Source organism: Prionailurus viverrinus, chromosome A2 (assembly GCF_022837055.1).
Source record: "Prionailurus viverrinus isolate Anna chromosome A2, UM_Priviv_1.0, whole genome shotgun sequence".
NCBI lineage: Eukaryota > Metazoa > Chordata > Mammalia > Carnivora > Felidae > Prionailurus > Prionailurus viverrinus.
In genome coordinates this window covers 19717190-19739386 of record NC_062562.1, presented here as the reverse complement: position 1 = coordinate 19739386, position 22197 = coordinate 19717190, and the positions used below count along the sequence as shown (strand labels likewise).

The 22197-nt window shown below is 45.1% G+C and overlaps 1 protein-coding gene across 4 annotated transcripts in view; it reads right to left on the bottom strand.

The window, feature by feature from the left end:
• Positions 1-22197, bottom strand: part of RAD54L2 (RAD54 like 2) — a 111314-nt gene continuing 89117 nt past the window's right edge. For all 4 annotated transcript variants that reach the window (XM_047849968.1, XM_047849969.1, XM_047849970.1 and 1 more), the window contains 14 exons: positions 21596-21792; positions 19862-20204; positions 18998-19175; positions 17498-17749; positions 17152-17270; positions 15656-15774; positions 12686-12785; positions 11729-11934; positions 11151-11323; positions 10214-10410; positions 6989-7188; positions 5826-5915; positions 3522-3614; positions 1-1166 (listed from right to left, as the gene is read on the bottom strand). In XM_047849968.1, the coding sequence (XP_047705924.1) occupies positions 172-1166; positions 3522-3614; positions 5826-5915; positions 6989-7188; positions 10214-10410; positions 11151-11323; positions 11729-11934; positions 12686-12785; positions 15656-15774; positions 17152-17270; positions 17498-17749; positions 18998-19175; positions 19862-20204; positions 21596-21792 (3262 nt within the window). In that variant the 3' untranslated portion in view covers positions 1-171. The remainder of the gene's footprint in view (positions 1167-3521; positions 3615-5825; positions 5916-6988; positions 7189-10213; positions 10411-11150; positions 11324-11728; positions 11935-12685; positions 12786-15655; positions 15775-17151; positions 17271-17497; positions 17750-18997; positions 19176-19861; positions 20205-21595; positions 21793-22197) is intronic.

Genomic DNA, 22197 nt, shown 5'->3' with positions numbered 1-22197 from the left:
CTTTTGTTACACAGCAACAGAGCCCTGCCACTACAGTCAACCACCTTTCTTTGCCCTCTTCCTTTCCCCTCCTGCCAAGTGCCCTATTCTCAGAAAGCCCAGATTGCTGCCTTTCAGCTTGGTGGGCAACCTGCTGGGGGGCCCCGAGTGAGGTGGAGAGGGGCTCCCCAGCTATTTCCCAGTGACCTCTATCACATCATCGTCCTTATCCTCGTCATCATTGGAGCTGAAGCCCACCTCAGCAACCTCATGAGAGTCAAATGGAGGCACCTGGGACCGGAGGAGGCCGCCAGCAGGGTAGCCTGCATGTGGGGACATGTAGCCTGGGTAGACAGACATGCCCCGTGAAAGGTTGCTGGGTAAGACAGGGGAAGGAAAAGGCGCAAACATCCTCGGCTCGGACAGGAGTGGCTGTGAGAATGGGAGTGAATAGCTGGGTAGTATCCCTGGAACAGACGGGTTGAGCATGAAGGTGGGGTTGCTGGCAGTGACTGAGGTAGCCGTGGAGGAGGAACTGACGGGGCCTGCTGGCACCAGAGGGTCAGTAGTCACTGGAAACACCAGGCGGGCATCTGCCAGCAAATTGGACAGCTGGTAGTAGGAGGGGGTACTGCCCATAAACAAGGAGTTCTCCCCAGCCTGGGAGGTGAAGGGAGCGGTGAGGTTATGGTTTAAGGAGACGGGTGGCATGGCAAACCCGCCAGAAACTGGATACCCGTGTTCGTACGGCTGCACGGGGGCTGGCAGGTGGCCTTTCCTGGACCGCCGGCGGGCTGACTCTTGGGCAGCAGGTGGCGTGGCCATCTTTCGCTTATGGCCCCGTAAGTCCAACACTGGGTTCCTGTCACCACAGGGCTGGCCGGTCACCAAGAGGGAACTATTGAGGCAATGACCCCCATGTCGAGGCTCAGTCCCGAGAGCTGTCCCAGGAACAGCACTGCTGTCCACGAGTTGAGCCGGGGGGCCAGGCAGGGCGGCATTGGAGTTTGGGGAGCTCTGTTGGGATTCCCTGGCGGCAGCCACATCTGCATACTGCTGGAGCTCACTGATGATCTCCGGGCTGTCTGGAGAGACGGGCCTGGCCAGCCCCTCGGGGTCGGGGGCTTTGGGTGATGAGGCACTGTGTCTGCCGTTGCTTGTGGATTCGAGAGAAGGCCCCTGGGAACCTGGGGATAAAATGTAGGTAACTGAGGACCAGAATGGCCAGGGAGAGGAGAGTATAGGAAAAATTCCATTAAAAAAACCCTTGTCCTGTGGTCCCCCAAATTCAAAGAGTTTGATATCCAAACATCACCCAGTCAACTTTTCCCAGTCACAAAGAAAGAAATCTCTCGAGGGGCGCCCGGGTGGCGCAGTCGGTTAAGCATCCGACTTCAGCCAGGTCACGATCTCGCGGTCCGTGAGTTCGAGCCCCGCGTCAGGCTCTGGGCTGATGGCTCAGAGCCTGGAGCCTGTTTCCGATTCTGTGTCTCCCTCTCTCTCTGCCCCTCCCCCGTTCATGCTCTGTCTCTCTCTGTCCCAAAAATAAATAAACGTTGAAAAAAAAAAAAAAAGAAAGAAATCTCTCGATCTAGGAAACAAGTCTATGATAAGACATATAACTTCTCTACACCCCAGGTCCCCAATCTGTGAAACTCAACCAAAGTGAATTCTAGGAGATAATGAATATGAAAAGCTAAGAGATCATTTCTGCAACAAGTTGGACTCTTCCAGGGGCAGAGACAGCCAGTGACCAAGATGGAAGGGAAAAGGAAAATGAAGTTTAAAAAAAGGTCCATCCTGGTTTAAAAACAAAACCCAATCCATGGCCATGAAAGACAACTGGGACAAGTAGGGATATAGTCTAGATAGCAGGTACTATTATGGAGTTTTAAGCTTTTTAGTGTGATAATGGTGTTGTGGCTAGGAGGAGAATGTCCTTACTCTTAAGAGATGTGTGCTGAAGTACTTAAAGGTAAAATGACACGACATCTTCAGCACTATTTGCAAATAGTTCCAATAATAGGAAGGGAGAGAGAGACAGAAGAAAGTTTATGAGAACAGTAACAGTCATTGGACGTAGATGCAGGGTACATGGGTGCTCACCGTGCTGTTCTTTCAACTTGTCTGGAGGTATGGAAATTTCCATAATAAAAGCTGGAAGCAAGAGCAGTCTAGTGCTCATACTCCACAGAGGAAGGATAGATGAGAGGCACTCCTGTAGAGGGGAACTTGGACAGAGTTCCTAACACTGTTAATGTGCCACATACACACTCTTTGACTTGGCAATCCCACTTCTAGGAATTCATCCTATAGACATACCCACATGACTATGAACCAGTACTGTAAGAGGGGAGTGAAACAATGTAAATGTCCAAGGACAGGGAACTCGGTAATGCGCTGTGTTATACCCAACTAACAGCATCCTGTGTACACCTTCAATAAGGCACATCTAAAGAAATGGTAAGGAACAAGTACTGAGATACACTAGTGAGTAAAAAAATAAACAGTGTAGTATAGTAAATTAGCATCTGTTTTAAAAATATAGAGGGGGAGCCTGGGTGGCTCAGCCAGTTGGGCGTCTGACTCTTGATGTCAGCTTAGGTCATGATCTCACGGTTTGTGGGTTTGTCAGACTCTGCGGTGACAGTGTGGAGCCTGCTTGGGATTTCTCTCTCTGCTCCTCCCCTGCCTGAGCTCGAGCTCTCCCTCTCTCTCAAAATAAATAAATAAAGTTTAAAATAAAAGGGGCGCCTGGGTGGCGCAGTCGGTTGGGCGTCCGACTTCAGCCAGGTCACGATCTCGCGGTCCGTGAGTTCGAGCCCCGCATCAGGCTCTGGGCTGATGGCTCGGAGCCTGGAGCCTGTTTCCGATTCTGTCTCCCTCTCTCTCTGCCCCTCCCCCGTTCATGCTCTGTCTCTCTCTGTCCCAAAAAAAATAAATAAACGTTGAAAAAAAAAATTAAAAAAAAAAAATAAATAAAATAAAAAAAATAAATAAAAAATAAAAATACAGAGATGGGATGCCTGGGTGGCTCAGTTGGTTAAGTGTCCAACTTCGGCTTAGGTCATGATCTCATGGTTTGTGGGTTCGAGCCCTGCGTTGGGCTCTGTGCTGACAACTCAGAGCCTGGAGCCTGCTTTGGATTCTGTGTCTCCCTCTCTCTGTCTCTGCTCCTCTCCCACTCACGCTCTCTCTCTCTCTCTCTCAAAAATAAATATCAAAAAAAAATTTTTTTTAAATACAGAGAAAAGTTACATATGTATACTTAACACACACACACACACACACACACACACACATATTCCTGTACCAAGTATATGTATAATATATCTCTGAAGAAAGCAAATGAGAGTAACACCTTCAGAAAGGAGCAATAGATGGCTGGGAGTGTGGGGAGAGCAAAACTTACTTTTCACTTTACCCCTCTTAAACCTTTTGAATTGTGAACTATATACACGTTATTCAAAAAATTAATTAATTACAAACCAAAACAAACAGACAAATGCCATGCAGGTCAATAGAAAGTAGAAGCTTTATACCTGAGGCAGCCATCCGACCATCTTCTGGGACCTTCGGTTTGCCAGTTGCTCGGACAGCAAAGATCCGCCCATCACTGGTGCGAATGTATGTCCCTAACGAAAAACAGGAGGAAGGCTGCTAGAAGCAGATACACAATCAGCCAACCCTGGGAACCCCAGGCCTAGGCATCGTGGGCTGGGAAACCAGCTATAAAATTAGGTCTTATGCCCTTTCTTGAGATCCCCTGAAATGACAAGTGGACCAATTGAACTGTGGACCCAGTATTACTCATTTACTCCATAAGACTGTGTGACTATGAGGCATTGTTGTAGACACTGAAGAACGTTAAGACAGAAAAGGGACCTGTCTCACAGGGCTCAACCTCTAGAGAAAGAGACAATGATACCAGAAAATATCAGGAAAGATGAAATGCAATGGAGAAAATAAACAGGATGCTGTGAAAGAGAGTAAGTTGGCTGCCTTGGTTCTGGATGAAGTACTCTGGCAGGAGTCCTCTTAATATGGGAAGAAGGAGCCTCGTTGCCTCAACACCTTCTTCTACCTTGATAGGAATAATTTAAGGCCAGCATTCTGTTCCCATAGGGCACAACCCTACCTTCTCTGTTTTTTGATATCAATCTCCTGGAAGGTCAGGGCTGCCTCTGGGCTACAGGTCAGCAAACTTTTTCTTAAAGGGCCAGCTGGTAAATATTTTTGCCTTTGTGGGCCAAAAGGTGTCTGTTACAACCACTCAACTCTGCTACTATAGATTGAAAACAGCTGGGCATGGCTGTGCTCCAAACATCTTTATTTAGGGACACTGAAATGTGAATTTCATATAATTTTTAGGTGTCACAAAACAGTATTCTTTTGATTTTTTTTTTTTAGCCAATTAAAAATGTAAAACCCATGCTTAGCTCACAGTTACAGAATCCAAGCAGGTTGGATTTGGCCCATGGGCCATAGTTTGCTGACCCATGCTTTAGGCTAGGAAGAGTCTGGTAAAGAGGCTGGGTATAATCTTCTCTGTGGGTCATGTACTTCATGGCATCTTTTCCCTGAGCCTAAAAGGTACTTTGACCCAACAGAAGCTAGGGCAAAATCTCCTTGCTAAATAGCCTCAGGGAGCCTCGTAGTAAAGGTTGATATGAATGATAGGTTCAGAATGCATTCTGACAATGTCCAGTCCAGACTTCTCATTCCAGTAATCTCATCTCCATCTACAGTCTATAAGCAGGACAGAGGCAGTGGACTTTTTAAATTACCACACTCAAAATGTCTGTCATGCAATCCACAGACACTAATTTATCTACTCAATACATTTCCTAATTGAGACCTCCACCCCACTCTAAGCAAGTGGGTAAGACAACATAGAAACATACATGTTAGCTAATAACCCATTCCACAGCTCTTTTCCTCCACTTTTGGTCTCCCTGTGTGCAGTGTAAGTGCCAGGCATTAAGCTGTTGTTTAACAAGGCATCCACTTCAAACGCATCTATCTCAAATAAGCCAATTGCACCTGTATGACAGCTACTAACTAAACAAGTAGATAAGGAACCAGACTGTGCCTACCCATGAAGTTCCCCTTTTAGAAAGCCCAGAGTAACCCAGAAAATTGAACCCTGAGTGACCCTGCTTTTCTTTTCCCATTCCCTAATTCCTGCTCTTACGTTTTAGATTTACCAATAAAGAGTAACCTGCAAAACTCTAACCACCCCAACTCCTGGATCCTAATAGAAACCCAGGCCTTCTCTCCCTGTTTCTCTACCCATAAACTCATTGTGTGGCCCTGGGGTGCTGTGCACCTACCAGGACCTGTGAGTCATAAACTTTGTTTTTTCAAAGTCCACTGGTGGTTGCTGCTGAGGTGCATCATGCAATCACAGTAAGAACCACAGGGCCAGTCCAGTCACCACACTGGCTCTGGGAAATGTCTGTGGGGGCTTGCCATGATTAGTACACCACCAGGTCGTACCCAGGCACTTCTAGTTGATAGCATCACTATCAACACACTGTGATTGATACAAAACATGGTGTCTATTCAAACTCAACTCAAGATTCTCCATAAAAACAAGGACAAAAATACAGGAATGGAGAGACCCTAACTCTCTTCTTTTAAGCCACTGACAGATCTCTTTTGGGCCCACCCCAACTCTGCTAAGCTCCTAGAAATGCTTCTTCTCATGCTTCCTCCACATGTGACATTCTTACATAGGACGATTCCTATCCTCCCTCTAGCTCAGGCCATATATATTTATTCTGCTTCCCAGTCCCACACTCTGAACCAAAAGTAGAGGATGGGCCCTGTGGTCAGGCTCTTACCTTTCGTCCCACGGATGATGTGAATGCTCTCACCAGCATTAATTCTCGCCTGTACATCTGTGGAGCTGTTGAGTCCAGGAATAACAATATCTAGTGAAGATACAGACCTCAGATTTAGATTACCTGACTGAGAAGGGAAGAAGATGCAAAGTCCGTGTCTACCCCTGTTCCTCAGTGGCTTCCCTAAAGCCTCTCAGTGGAGCAGAGGTCTGAACCAAGGGAGGAGAAGCAAGCAGGGCCTCCTCTCACAGTTGCCTAGCAAAGAATACTGTGAGAATGAGAACCTTTTAAAAAATCTGATCATCTTTCTGATCAATTTCCCTTGATTTAATTAAAAATTCATAGTTTTAGTTTGGAAAAAGTTCTAGTTCAAATGATTATTTCTATATTTGTTTGTTGTCCTCCTCTCTAAGCCATCTGAATCCATCTGCTCCACATCACTTTAGGCTCCAAAAGTGGCCTCATCCTCTTCCTTGCTGGCATTACTCCACACCTAACTAAAGAATAAAATGTATGTTTGAGAATCAGCAGAAGTAGGATTATAAGGGGCTCACTTTTTGTCTTTAGTCATTTCACAATTTTTTATAATGGACACATTATTTTCATACTCAAAAATCTAAGGTATTTTTATTCAAATTTATGTACCATGAATATTTCTAGGTAATAAGATGAAAAACAGCTCCATGAAATGCTTTCCTTCCCAAAGAACCAACTGTGGAGAGAGACGGGCTGCCAGCCTCCTACCACTGGCCCACCATGCTCAATTCACATCAAACTCACAAAGAAAGAAGCAAGTGACATTCAGGTATTCTAATTAATTAGGGAAGTTGACAGTTTATACCCAGCTGACCCTACAGTCAGGCAGGACTCAACACATTCACACCTCTCAGACCAACTCTGTGTTCCCGTGAAATTTCCACAATCTCTACAGTGTCTATCCTACATATCACATTTAAGAAAACCCAGTTCCATGTTAGAATTCTTAAGATATTCCATTAGAATGCAAATTCCTCAAGATCAGGGACTATCTTCTCTATTTTTACCCACAGTACCAGTGTAGTAAGGCCTAGAATATAAAAGGTGTTTAATAAATACCTCCTGAATGAACAAAGTAAGTTTAAAAGGGATAGGCAGCCCTGGAAGAGGACCTAGGAGTTCCCAACCTGTTGTGGTGACCACCTTCTGCACAAGGACCCCCGCGCGCTGTAGGTAGTTGATCGGAAAGTTCATGGCTGGATTTGTGCTGGAGGCAGAGCTTACACTGCCTCCCAGTGGGACATGCCGGGGCATCATGGGGATGGGGGTGGACTGCACAGGACGAACACTGGCCACAGGCTTCTCATCACTCTTCAGTGTTGGCTGCCTGTGAGAGAAAGACAAACACACTAAGAGACTTTAGCAGAACAGCCCTTACCTTTCTACAAAGGCTGCAGAGTTTCTCCAGATTCCCCCATTCTACAGTGCCCCCATTCTCAGCTGCTACTGAGAAGAACCAGAAAAACCTGCAGAGTATGGCCAATTCAAAAGGAGACTAGAAGCAGGACTGAGACAGAGTGGCAATGAGACATACAGCCTCTCAGAGTCAAAGAAGAATCAGATGTCAGCAGAATAAAACCTTTTTGGAGATCTGAGGTGACATTTGCTCCTCTAGAATTTGGACTGTCTACATACATTAGGGATTAGTCCTTGGAGGGAAGTTAGGAAAAGGTAAAGATGCAATAAGGGAGAAGAAATTCTTCAGAACACAGTGCATGCCAAGTTGAAGGCAAAGGGGTGTAATTTTCCCCACTCACCCAGGAAAAGGCATGTAATGCCACATGTTCAGGTGATCTTGAGAGAGCACATGTTCAACATCAACCATCTTTACTCTCTGGAACCTCTAGTTTCAATAAGTAATGCAGACACCTCTCTCCTCCACATTACACTTCATTGGGCTCCTCCTGGGGCCAATGTCCAAAGTACTCCTCTAGTCACGACCACTACAAAAGCAGTGGCAGCCAAAACGCTGTTCACAGAACCCGGGTCTCTGAATGGCACACAGCCATGACCAGCCTGAGCACTGCTGTGCATCTTATGCCAGCATGCCAAATGTTACCCGATGGTCAATGATGCACTCCTCATTCTTCACTTTCCTTTCAAATGAATGTTGGTACCTTGAGAAAACTACTCCTGATTTAAGATTTTTGAAATTAAGACCCTGTCTCTAAGCTTTCTGAAATTTGTGCCTTTGGTCTTCAGTCTTGGGGGGAAGACCTCCTTGGACTGGTATATTCTTTCTTACCTGACCGAAGAGCATTGCTCTGAGGTTGCTACAGGCAATTTTGGGTAGCCCTCTGGGCCCTGTGGACTCCTGTATTCCTAGATAGGCCATAGAGCACAGTAAGCTCTATGTCTCATTTCCTATGCTCTATGTCTGAGTCTCATTTCCTCAGTCTGCCCAGGGTGGCTTTGCAGGAGCTAGCAGGGCTAGCAGCCCTGGTCAGATGCCAGTGGGAGTCTTCCCAGAATTCAAAGTCAGATCAGGGTAAAAGTCAGGGTAACAGGAATCTAGCCTAAGCTCCCTACTCTGCAGGGGTTGAAGCAAGGAAATTGGGCAGAAAGCCCTCCTCACATATACCCAGACAGGAGGAAGAATCAACAGGATCATGGTATGGCTCATCAAGTGCTGTGAGAGGCTAGTGCCTCCCATAGAACCAGAGATGGGCCACAAAAGCCCACAGCCCAGCCCATTTGTCACATCTTCCCCCAACATGGCTTTTTTCTCACTGGGTTCAGGCTTACTCCATTCCTGTTGCTTCATGGGGAAGCCCAGAAAAGAGAAAAAAACAGGTGGAGGACAAGAAAGGAGAACATTCCCAGATAATAGTATCTTGGAAAATGACACAGAAATAAAGTCTGAAGGCTTTGAAAGAGAATAACATTTTTCTTGAAAGCATCTTGTACATAAAAAGTAGCAAATTTGGAGCACCTGGGTGGCTCACTCAGGCTTCTGACTTTGGCTCAGGTCACGATCTCACGGTTCATGAGTTCAAGCCCCGCCTCAGGCTCTGTGCTGACAGCTCAGAACCTAGAGCTGCTTTGGATTCTGTGTCTTCCTCTCCCTGCCCCTCCCCTGCTCATGCTCTGTCTCTCTCTCAAAAATAAACATTAAAAAAAAAAAAAAAGAGTAGCAAATTTACTCACCAAAAATTAGTCTTAAGTAAAATTTACTGGTTTCATTTCCCTTAGAACCTCATTTGTCAAGTTTTTTTTTAACACGTAATCTTCATAGGAAAAAAGTTTTAGGGGCACCTGGGTGGCTCAGTCCGTTAAGCGTCCGACTTCACCTCAGGTCATAATCTCAAGGTTCGTGAGTTCAAGCCCCGAGTTGGGCTCTGTGCTGACAGCTCAGAGCCTGGAGCCTGCTTCTTATTCTGTGTCTCCCTCTCTCTCTCTCTGCCCTTCCCCACTTGTGCTCTGTCTCTCAAAAATAAATAAAGGTAAAAAAAACTTTTAAAAAAAGGATAATAAAACAAAAAAAAAATTTTAACGCAAACCACTCAATCAGGCAGTCAATCTGGTAAGGCCTATGAAGTACTTTGCCTTAAAATGAAAAAAATTAAGCATAATGTTTTGTAATTTCTTACAAAGAAGCTCTTTGCTTAGCAACTAGCTTCTATCATGTTCATACTTTGGAAGCTGTTCTCAAGAAAAAGATTTTTTTCTCAGAATTGTGGCACAGCCACACAATGAAAATCCCATTAAGAGCAGCAGAATTCCTTGACTGCAATCCAAGACCCGCAAAAGACCTGGCCTTCACCCTTGAACTTCACTGCTTAAGCAAGATCTAGGACCAAGGCGCTACAGATATGAAGGCAGCTGTGTGGGAGGGGTGGGCCTCTGTGTCTTGGGAAGCTGCACCTCTCCAGGAGTCTAGAAGACTCTTCTGAGTCACAAAGCCAGTAGGTCACTCTTTCAGCCAGAGCCACTTAAAACACCAGGGCTGCTGAACTGCTTTGGAACCTCATCCAAGAGCAGGACCTGTCGGTTCACAACAGCCAGCAAGCAAGTTATAGGCTCTCCCTTTGTTTAAAACAGAACCAGTCAGGGCTCAACCTGGGTGGCTCAATTGGTTGAGTGACCAACTTCGGTTCAGGTCATGATCTCATGGTTTGTGAGTTCGAGCCCCGTGTCGGGCTCTGTGCTGACAGCTCAGATCCTGGAGCCTGCTTCTGATTCTGTGTCTCCCTCTCTCTCTGCCCCTCCCTCACTCATGCTCTGTCTCTCTCTGTCTCAGAAATAAATAAACATAAAAAAAAATTTTTTTTTTAAATTTTTTAAAAACAGAACCAGTCACAAGGTTTGGGCCTGGCCCAGCAGCAGGCCTTCCTCCCCTTTCAGTGACTCACCAGTTTCTCTGACTGAAAGCAGGGATGCTGGTCAGGTTCTGGTCGCTTGCAGGGTAATACTGCGCATACGATGGGCGGGTATAGGGGACGGATGTGCGCTTGTCTTCCTCATAGCTTTTCTTTGCTGCTTTTTTCTCAGCCTTGGTCAGCTTGTGATCCTTTCGGTTAAGGAGCAGTGACTCATGCTCAAAAGGCTCCTGGGGACATAGGAGGACATTGATTTAATTATCAGTCTGTGCCAACACAACTGATATACAATGAGGCTTACTCTGAAACTGAGAAAGGGCTGACTATCTCCAGCACTCGCAAAGAGCCTGCTTACAGACACATAAGCAGGTTTACTGTCTTTTTGTCAAGAGTATAACTCACAACTTTAACCCAGCCCCACCTTTAGATAGCCCAAATCTGCCTTCTATATCAAAAGGATGGGAGAGGGGCGCCTGGGTAGCTCAGTCCATTAAGCATCCAACTCTTAATCTCGGCTCAAGTCATGATCTCATGGTTTGTGAGATGGAGCCCCGCGTTGGGCTCCACACTGACTGTGTGGAGCCTGCTTGGGATTTTCTCTATCTCTCTCTCTCTCCTTGGCTCACACGGGTAAAGCACGTATGCTCACTCTCTCTCTCTTCCAAAATAAATAAACACTTAAAAAATAAAAGGATGGGAGAGTTCAGAGAATTACTAGACTACATTTCTAGAACTTTACCCCTTCTTTCTGCTAGGAAAAACTCACACTGGACAAATTATTCCACATGGCTGAGCTGAGCACTGCTAGAATAAGACTGGGGTGGGAAACTTCACAGGGTAAGGAGAGAACCAGATGAGTTCAAGTCTTCTGTATGAAACAAAGCTTCAGATGAAGGAAAGTAGTTTGCCAGACAAGCTTCCCTGAGTGGAGACTGCTGTACTGGGAACTGCATGCATCCCAGGCTCTCACCTTGGTGATGAGGTGAGGGTACTTCAGACAGGCAAGTTGGAGTACTGGCTCCTTGATCCCCTTTATGTTCAAGGATGCTTGGGGAGCTGGCTCCTTCTCAACAAAGTGCAGTAGGTTCTCCACCTCCTTCCGGGTAAAGTTCAGCATTGGATTGAGATCATCCACCACCCGATCTAGAAGCGAGAAGACATGGAGAAAGTCAGTATGTGGCAGAGAAGACTGCAAAAGCACAGCTACAAACGTTGGCAGACAAGAGAGGTTGTGGTTGGTATAACTGTCACTAATATCTAAACTACCTCAGTCCATCCCATATTTGAAAGTCAAAGACCAGGTCTGAGGCCCTGGTGAAATGGAAATATCATAAGAGAAACCTGTATACCTACACTCAGTTCTTATCATTAAACCTGCCCAGGACAAGTTGAGGTCAATCACCTCTTAAGCAATTATTTGAATCAGAATGAGATGGGAGGAACTGCTGACTTTCTGTGATTCAAAGCTTACCTGTGTTCCTACAACCTGGCCCTCCCCTCCCACCACTGATACAATAAGGATAATATTGTGCCTGAAAGATGCCCTACCTGACATGCCCTGCTTGGAAATTTGTCGGTCATAGATCTTCTTTTCAAGGGTGAAATCAGCCACAAGGCGATAGATGTGACAGGGCTTTTTCTGGCCATAACGGTATACCCGACACACTGCCTGGGCATCATGGCAAGGGTTCCAAGAAGCATCAAACACCACCACTCGGTTGGCACCGATCAGATTCACACCCAAGCATCCAGCCCTGTAAAACACAAGTCAACAGTCACAGAACCTTTCGTTTTAAAGAACGTTTTCAAACTGAAATTTGACTGTGACTGATAGCCCCATATCACCTCCTTTGTTCTAAGCATGACATACTGGAGGATTGTACTCTCCTGCTGATGAATAGTACATTGCTCAAGCCCTGAAAAGTATGCCCTGAAAATCCAAAACAGAAGTGTTGACCAGTTTTGAAAGAAAACCCACTCTCTCTCCTCTGTAATTAGTAAGGCCCCTGCATCCTGGCCCCAGAGTGATGTTACTTGGTGAAGGGAAACCTCTGCATACAGATGTTTCTGGTGTGTTTAGTCTAACAGCTTAGGAAAATGACTAGTTCACACCCATCAAGGGCATTCTGATGGCAGAACACAGCACAGCCTTCAAGCTGCTTGGCATAAGACAAATAATGCCATCGCCTTTTACAGTTACATTACACTTTCTGCTTTTTAAAGCACTTTCACATTAATCCCATCATCTAAGACTCAGAATACTCCTGAGAGAAAAGCTAAGTATGACTATTATTAATGAAGGGCTCAAAGAACTTCGTGACACTATCATGATGACTACCCTTCTAACACAACTTCCTTTTGGGGTCCCCTCTCTGACTTCAAAAACAAGTCACAAACCCGAGCAGATCTCTTCTGATGAAACTTGGATGAGCCTTTGGGTACCTGCCCACGTGGCTAGCTGCCCTGAATACAGCCCTCTGACCTCCGCTCTCAGGATCCACTCACCTTGTGGACAGAAGGAATAGCCAGGTGGTGAGGTTGCTGGGATCATTGAACTGATTAATGAGCCGCTCCCTCTCAAAGGCAGGGGTGCTACCATCTAGCCCTAGGACAGAAGGAAAATCACAAGAAATGGACATATAAGGGCACAGGTACACAGCAAAATCACTGGGCAAATGTATTTTTAAAACAAAACAAATACACTACAGTATTCTGATTCCACCCCCATGGACATTCCATGGGTCTACAGTGAGTCCCAGGCACCTATAATTTTCAAATATCGCCATGTGCAACAAGGATTACAAACTATGTTTCTCCCTTTAATAGACAAACTAATTCTAAGGTCAAGGTTCCTAGACTTTAGATTGCATAAGAACCACTCTAAATACGGAAGCTTGGTAAAAGCTGGCTCAGGGTGACCTCTCTACTTCAGTCCTGTAAATCCTGGTGAGTGCAGAAGGACTAAGAGTTCTGTGTTGTGATATGGATGTTGTCCCTCCACCAGGAATTTGCATTGTTAACAAACTCCTATGATTAAGAGCTTACTATAAGGAGACATTAAAAAGAATAGATCTGGGGCAGTGGGATGGGGCATATGGATGAAAAGAAGGAAGTTCAAAGGAAGGGGAAAAAGTAACCTTCAATTAAGAAGCATGAATAACAGCAAAGAAAACAATCAACAAAACTAAAAGGCAATCTACAGAATGGGAGAAGATACTTGCAAATGACATATCGGAGAAAGGGCTAGTATCCAAAATCTATAAAGAACTTATCAAATTCAATACCCAAAAACACCAAAAAAATTCAGTTAAGAAATGGGCAGAAGACATGAACAGACATTTCTCGAAAGAAGACATACAAATTGCTTAAGACACATGAAAAAATGCTCAACATCACTCATCATCAGGGATGATTAAAACCACAATGAGATACCACCTCATACCTGTCAGAATGGCTAAAATTAATAACTCAGGAAACAACAGATTTTGGCATGGATGCAGAGAAAGGGGAACACTCTTACACTGTTGGTGGTAATGCAAATTGGAGCAGCCACTCTGGAAAAGAGTGTGGAGGTTCCTCAGAAAGTTAAAGATAGAACTACCCTACAACCTAGCAACTGCACTACTCGGTATGTATCCAAAGGATACAAAAATATTGATTCAAAGGGGCACAAGCAAAAAAAAAGGGGGGGGGGGACATGCACCCCAATGTTTATAGCAGCATTATCAACAACAGCCAAATTATGGAAAAAGCCCAAATGTCCACTGACTGATGAATGGATAAAGAAGATGTGGTTTGTATGTATGTAACATACAATGGAATACTACTCAGCAATGAAAAAGAATGAAATCTTGCCATTTGCAACATGGATGGAGCTGGATGATATTATGCTAAGTGAAATAAGTCAGAGAAAGACAAATACCCCATGATTTCATTTATATGTGTAATTTAAGAAATAAAACAGATGAACATAGGGAAGGAAAAATAAAATAAGATAAAAACAGAGAAGGAGGCAAACCTAAGAAACTCTTAACTATAGAGAACAAACTGAGGGTTGCTGGCAGGGAGGTGGGTGGGGGATGGGCTAAACGCATGATGAGTATTAAGGAGGGCACTTGTGATGAGCACTGGGTGTTGTATATAAGTGATGAATCACTAAGTCACTCCTGAAACTAATACTACCCTTAACTAACTTGAATTTATATAAAATCTTGGAAGGAAAAAAAAAAAAAAAAGCAGCAGCAGCATGAATAAGAGAGGAGCGGCTACATTTGTCACCCTAGGGAAAAGAGAGAAAAGGACAAAGCTAAGGAGATGAAATACCACATGGAGGACTGGATGATGACTGTTATAGGAAGTATCAGTTTAATTGGTATTAGAGGCTCCTTCAACTGGCACCCCAACCTACCTTTCCAACCTGAGTTCCCACAGTTCCCAAGCACAGCTCAGCATTGGGTCTTCCTACCACCTATGAACCTCTATTCTCTAAATACTTCCTTTAGGCCAGTGTTTCTCAACAAGGGTTATTTCCTTGCCCTCCCACCCTACAGGGGACAGTTGGCAGCGTCTGGAGACATTTTTGGATGTTATAACTGGGTGGATGCTACTGTCATCTAATGAATAGCGACCAGGGATGCTACTAAAAGTCCTACAATGCACAGGACAGCACCCCCTTGCTGCACCCCCCCCCCCCCCCCCCCCCGCCCAACCTACAAAAAGAATTATCTGGCCCAAATGTCAATATCTGGACAGTAAGTACATGAGGTTAATATTTCTCAACTTTTGTTTTTCATGACCACCCCCTTTAAGAAGCCTTTTTATACATTTTTTTCCCCAATTGACACGTCCCTCATGAAAATTTAAATGCCACAGATATACTGTATATGTTTATTTACTGGATGCCTATTTGAGCTTTATATTTTTGAAAAGTTGTTTTTTTTTTTTGTCCCCTCAAGAACCAATTTTCACCTTCTTAGGGATACTATCTCCCCTGTACAGAATGCATGATCATGGCCTATATTCACTCTGTTGCTTCTTCCTAGAATGATCTTTGGGCCACACTAACTCTGTATATTCAAATTCTCCCCATCTTTACCAGTCTACTGCAAGTTCTGCCTCCTCCAGGAATCCTTCTCCAATCATCCTTCCCACAACGATTCTATTCTCCTTAGAACCTATAAGGGCACTCGATCAGTGCTGCTTTGTATTTGTCTTGGAGTTGCTGTATCTCAGATGAAGACAAGGTTTATGTCTTCTACTTCTCTGCTCTCCCTGTATCTTGCCCAAGCTCCCCAGCCCCTAGTACAGTGCCTCACACATAGCAGCTTGCTCTCAATACCTCCCTGCTTTTGGTTACTCCGGATACTCCTACACATTTGGTGGAGAACGGAGTAGAAGACAAAAATGCAGAGAAGGAAAGGAAAGCCTTAAGCAGACCCTGCCAAGGCTCCAGAAACAAAGCAGCAGTGAACTCACGGAAGTAGCTGACGTTTCGAACCCACTTCTGTACTCCTTGCCCATCAGCACCAGGTAGACAGGGCACTTCTCGTTTCCCTAGGAATTCCTCGATGAGAGCCAAAGTGGAAAGGCTCTGGCTGGAAGGGACAACATTTGGTTCAGAAGGCTCCCAGACCCAAGGGAATCTTGTTCCCCAGTGGACTCACAATCATATATAGCCTTCTGACAGTGGGAGCTCCCAGAACCTGCTCCCCATAAGAGGTAACCCCACAAAGAACCACTAGGGGTATTCTCCCTAGCTCATAATGGGAGCAGAGTCGTCCATACACTTATCACCACCCCCACTAAATTTGCTACCCTATTACTTCCTCAATTCTTCCTCAATTACTTCCCCTAAATTCTGGGGTTTAGCTCAGTACATAGTAACAAATAGCATCAGCATTAAAAACCAACGTTACATACGTTAGATCAAACTACAGGCCACAATCAAAATTATGGGTCTTACTAGGGCTTTCAAGTTATAAAGAGAAGCAGTCTCCTCAGAAGTGATATATAAAACCAGCGGAACACTAAACTCTCCCCCAGTTAGAATTACCGCTCTCCTCTCAACGTGTGCCACACATGGAAACCTTTACTCTGAGGCTCCCAAGATACCCCTTAGCTCTCATGGGGGCATAATCTAGCCAGAGCAAAAAGAAAGCATGTCTGTTTGAAAGAAAATATGTCTGTTTCCCTGAAGAGTCAAGCCTTGATGGAACTCAAAACTCTGGCCACAGAATGTAACTCTGGAACAAATCATATTACTTATTTGACCTTACATACAAAGCAACAAAAAAAAAAAAAAAAAAATTTTTTTTTTTTTAAGTAGACTCCACACCCAGCGTGGGGTTTGAACTCACAACCCTGAGAGCAAGTGTCACCATGCTCTACTGACTAAGCCAGCCAGGTGCCCTCCTCCTTAATTGTTTTTAATTAAAAAAAAAAAAAAAAAAAAAAAAAAAAGGCCGGGGAGGGACCGAAGCAGATTAGATCAGAGGTCAGCAAATGTTTTCTGGAAAAGGTCAGATACTAAATATTTTTAGGCTTTGCAGACCACATTCAGTCTGTTGAATATTCTTCTTCTTCTTCTTCTTCTTCTTCTTCTTCTTCTTCTTCTTCTTCTTCTTCTTCTTTTAAAACATTTAAAAATGTAAAAACTAGCTTTCAGGCAAGCCACAGGCCAGATCTGATGTGGGCCACAATATGAAGGGTTAGACTATGACTCCAATGTCAGCCTAGGGTTTTAAACAGTTCTCTGCAGAGAAATCACATTGGGCAAAATAAGAAACTCCAAGAATGAGATGAAATGAAAGAAGGTCCTCACAAGAAGCACTGGTTTGCAGAGGCATGAAAACAAAACAAAACAAAACAAAACAAAAAAAAGGAGCTGGGGTTACCCCAGACAGTCTTACTCTGTAGGGGCTATGTCACTCTACTATAGATACACAGTAATACTGGGGAATTTCTCTTCCTACCTGAACACGAGAATCTTGTCCCCAAGCTTCACACTTTCCTCAATCAGGTGGAAAAGCAATACCATTTTGGGAGAGTTCTCTAAGACCCCAGTCTGGTAATTAGTCAAAAGGTCCTTGGCCTGCAATAGAGAAATGAGGCAGCTTAGAGAAGGTCCGTGGCCAGATCACTAGAAATAAAATTCACTCCTTCCAAGGCAGAAGCTCATGGGCAACCTTTATAGTTCCCTGCAGAGACTTGGCAGCACAATGCATTGTACAACCCCCACCCTCTTCCCACATAGGCTTTGCTTTGTACCATCCCTTCTCAGCAGTGGTTTATGGGCATAGAAGTTTCTGCTTGACTCACCCATTCATATGTGACAATGTTGTTGCCTCGCTCCTGGAAAGGGTTGAAACCAACCCCTTGTAGGAATTTGCTATTGGTTGCTTCTCCCATTGAGGAAGCCAAGGTGCTGTCCTCCCCCTTGCCTTTTGTTCCCTGTGATGGGCAGCGAGCACTAGTCCCAGCTGAGCCAAGTTCTTCCACATCTAGGTCCTGCTCATTGGCCAGACTCTCCTTCTGAAGGGCTTCATACAGCACATCCGGGTGATTCCAGATCTGGAGTTCAAGTTAAAGGGGAAATGACACAGGGCAGAGAACAAGCTAAGGGTGTCCCAGAGAGTCAGGAAACATGTACTTGCTGAAACACACACTGGTCCTACAGCATACACTGTCACGCTAAAAATTAAAGTATCTCCAACTCCCTCATAGCCAAAGAGCCTACGCATTCATTTTAACTAACTGTGATCACCATAACACAAGGGGAAGAGTTCATACCAGCAGGCATGCCCATATGCCCATAGGCATAATCAAAAAGGCTGTGTCACAAGCCTTGCATTCTTATTTAAATAAGGGTAAGAATGTCCCTGTTTCACTGTGCGGCTACAGCCAACTACTGTCTGAAACTACAAAACAAGACCAATCTCTTCCTATGGACAAATGTATCTAACTTACAGATGACCAACCAGAAGTCATTTCAGGGACTGTTCCCAGCAGGAGTTGAGAATTCCTGGGGTGGGGGCAGAGGTGGGGGGATAGGAAGGGTGTGTTGGCACTGTAGCATCCTCACAGACCATATCTGCTGTAGCTTCCTGGCCCTGGTCTAGGACTGTGGTTACAAAAGAAACATTTTGAAATCCCATCTGCCCCTGACATACTCCTTCAGTTGACTCATTAAAGCAGTGGTCAGTTGGGAATAATACCCAACAGGTTGGCTGACAGCTGTCAAAGAAGCAGGTCCTTCATTAGTCAACAAGAAGCACATACTAAAGATAAGTCAGGGCTCATCAACCTATTCATGAAGTTTAGTGCTAGATACCTGGGCCTTGCTATCCCCAAACCATCTCAAACATTATCAGGATGAAAGAGGTCTCAATCTGATTAAACGCAGAATCAAACACAAGGTACCCCAATAACTTGTCTAAGCTATATATTTCTTGAATCTTGATTATGCTAACAGTCAAAAACTGCCCCACAATGTTTTTCCACTACCCCTTTCTCCCAAGTGAAAAAAAATCAGTGAGAAAGGAAGTGATTTCTCAAGTTTGGTACCACAAGTTGACCAGATGAACTGCACAACTGCAAGGAGCACCATTTATATCACAGGCTGAGTGGCACCCCCAGGAACTGTGCAGCACACAACCAGCATATTTCTCCTTGGGGCCCCCAGTTCTTCAATGCAGCAAACCGAGGGGGACCCCTGTCACTTTATTCTTCCCTTATCAAGGACTCCTAGCAGGAATAACTTCTTTGGGACCATGTGCAACCTTCATTCATATCTCAGTATTCCCTGAGGCCTCAACACACCTTGCAGCACACACAGAAAGCCTTGAGGGGGTTCAGCCCCAGCCAGCCACTGCTACCACAGTCTCGGAAACGGTCCATGAACTGTGTGTACAAATCTCGCTGGATCTTTGAGAGCCGCACCAGGATCACATTTTCTTCCTTGGCAGGTAGATGAATCTTCAGCACAGTGTGGCCTCTCCTACGAAGGCAGAGATCAGAATCATCAAGCCAGTGTGGCCAGGAGGGGTCAGTGCAGGATAACAAAAGAATCCTGCATTTCTGCCACACCTCCTTTTGAGGATCTCAACATTCACAACAGACTTAGAACAATAAGGATTGGTTTAGCGACCATCAGAAGAAACTCATTTTAAGGATAAGAACTAAAGCAAAGAGGATTGGGTGGCAGAGACCGGGAGCTCCAGGTTCATACCCAGATCTAGGGCTGTTTCTCTAAGCTTTCTGCACATATTCCATCTTAACAAGGAAAAACAAGGAAATTGTTTTAGACCAGCCTAACTACATCTACCGAGATGCTGACACTGGTGAGGCCATGCCCCCGGGAACCAGCATTTCTATGCTTTCAGAGTCAGCAGAAGGCTAGCTCTCTTTTGCTTCTCAGCAAGTAAGGTAGGTATCCCTAGAAACTTCAAAGATTAACTTCTGAGAGAAGTACTTCTAGGCCAAACTTTCAGAGGACTGAAACAGTGGCTATCCATCATTTGTGTGCTATTCAGGAAAAGCTACTCAGTAAAAGGAAAGTTTTACTATCACCCACTAGGGAGGGACCCTCCTGCTGTAACAGTCCCCCTTTGGGACAGCTTTGCATGCCTGTTACACCAATGGGTCTCTGATGGTTCAAAACACAGGGCCCTGAGGATGGCTCACCTCTGCACAAAGCCTTCCAGGAGGCTGTGCAAGACGTGGCTCCGGTACCGCATGAGGCGGACATCCTGAGGCGTGCTGTCAATACACTGCCCATTCAGGATGGGGCGTTCAAACATGTTGCTGAACTCCTGCCGGGTGCCGAGGAAGTCTGGGCGCACAAAGTCCACCATGCACCAGTACTCAATGAGGTTGTTCTGCAGGGGGTACCCGGTCAGCACCACTCGGCGGCGAGAGCGAATGTTCTTCAGGGCCTGTGAGGTGCTGGCCTGGCAGTTTTTGATGCGGTGTCCCTCGTCACAAATCACCACATCAGGGCCAGGGCGGCATAAGGCCTTCTCAAACTCTAGGGAGGGAAGAGGATCCGGAGTCAGAGGGTGAGAGGGCCTGCTCTTAGTCAACAATATGAGAAGTAGGGGTGCACCCTGGAGGAGACAGAAGAAATGAAGGAAGCAGGAAAGCAAGAGTCAGCCCCCATTAGTGAAAGGGAGCCAGCCACCCAGGCTCATGCGCATTTGGTGTGACACGTTAACCTGGACTATTGACTCTTGCAGTAAATATCTCTTTTCCCTCTTTCCTTTCCTTATCTTTTTTCTTTTTCTCCTTTACACTCAAAGTAAAATACCTCGCATTCCTACCTAGGGCTTATATCAACTGGGTGGCGGAGAGTGTGACTTTACAGACTACCAGCCTAGGATTAAAAATGGGTCTGAGTGAGAGGCACTCAGATGGCTCAGTCGGTTAAGCATCCAACTCTGGCTCAGGTCATGATCTCACTGTTTGTGAGTTTGAGCCCTCCATCAGGCTCTGTGCTGACAGCTCAGAGTCCGGAGACTGCTTCAGATTCTGTGTCTCCCCTTCTCTCTCTGCCCCTCCCCTGCTCGCCTTCTGTCTGTCTCTCTCAAAAATAAACATTTTTATAAAAAAAACCTTTTTTTTTTTTTTTTTTAAATGGGTCTAAGTGAGACTGACGGGAATCATCCAGATACTTCAGTCGACTTTCACCATTGCCAGTGTCTCTGCGCCATCTGCAGGCTGGCTGGTGGGGAGCTAGCTAAAGGACAAAATCTTTCTGGAGTTACCTGCCAGTCATTGCTAAATGGCAAGTTCATCCCAGCTCTACCACAGAAGCAAACCTAGCACAAACATAATCTATAGATGGAGAGACCTATAAAATGAAACAGCCTCTGAACCTAAAAAAAACTTTCTTCCCCAAACAGGCAAAGCCCTTAGAAGATGGAGCAGAACTATCACTACGAGAGGAATGACTTTCACTAAAACAAAACAAAACAAAACAAAACAAAACAAAACAAAACAAAACACAAACCTGGGATAAATTCTCCTTTTATAAAGTCACAATATCATTATTACTCTGCATATCAGTGATTTAAATACTTTGTAAATATTTTCTTAATGCTACCCCAGAACACCTCTAGGATGTGATGAGAGGAAAAGTCACTTTCCTAACTGCTCTGTGAGAGAAAAAGGGTCAGATGGGCAGGGGAGTCTCCCTAAGCCAGTCTATGAGTGGCCCACCCAGAATCCCATGACAGGCAAGGAAAGCAATATCTTCTGAGAGCCAGTGGAGGTCATCCCACCTATCTTAGGGACCTGGATTTCTGGTTCATGACAATACAACTCACATCAATAATCTTCACATCTGACTTAGTGCTACCACAGACACTATTTCTTCCTGAAACACTACCCCTAAGAGTATCCCCAGGATAGGCTACCCACCTCTCCGAAACTCCTGCTGTCGATCTTCCTCATCCAGATCAATGATGACCGGGTGAGAGCGTTTCTTGGTTTTCTTCGATCTACCTGTGGCAAAGGATTTCTTCAGGGTGAGGAGTCTGTACATTTCGTACCCCATCAGTAGTACCCCACCCTCTGATACCCAATCAGCCATCACTTTAGCACGAGCTGCCATTGTCCTGCAAGAGTGAACAGAGAAAAAAATTATTGCTTCCACTGCTCCCCAGAAAGAATTGCTCACAATTAGAGCTGTGTTGATGTACATTCAGAAGTCCTTATTGCCAAGGACTTCAGTGGCAGCACCATAGGGCTTGCTGGCTGCCCCCCTTCCCAGTATCCCAAAGATGCTAACCACACTGAGGATGGACGGGGAGGTCACCAATGACAAGTTAAACATCAGAAAAACGGAAATGCAATGGCACAAGGCAAGCAAAAGTAATGATTCCCTTGGATGTACATGCATGACTACAATTCTACATTTGAGGGAGAATTTCAAATTATTCCCATAATAAACACAAGATAGTAAAAGCAAGGGCAATATTCTGCATTTTACCTTCCCAGGCCCCGATGAGCAAAGAGCTAAG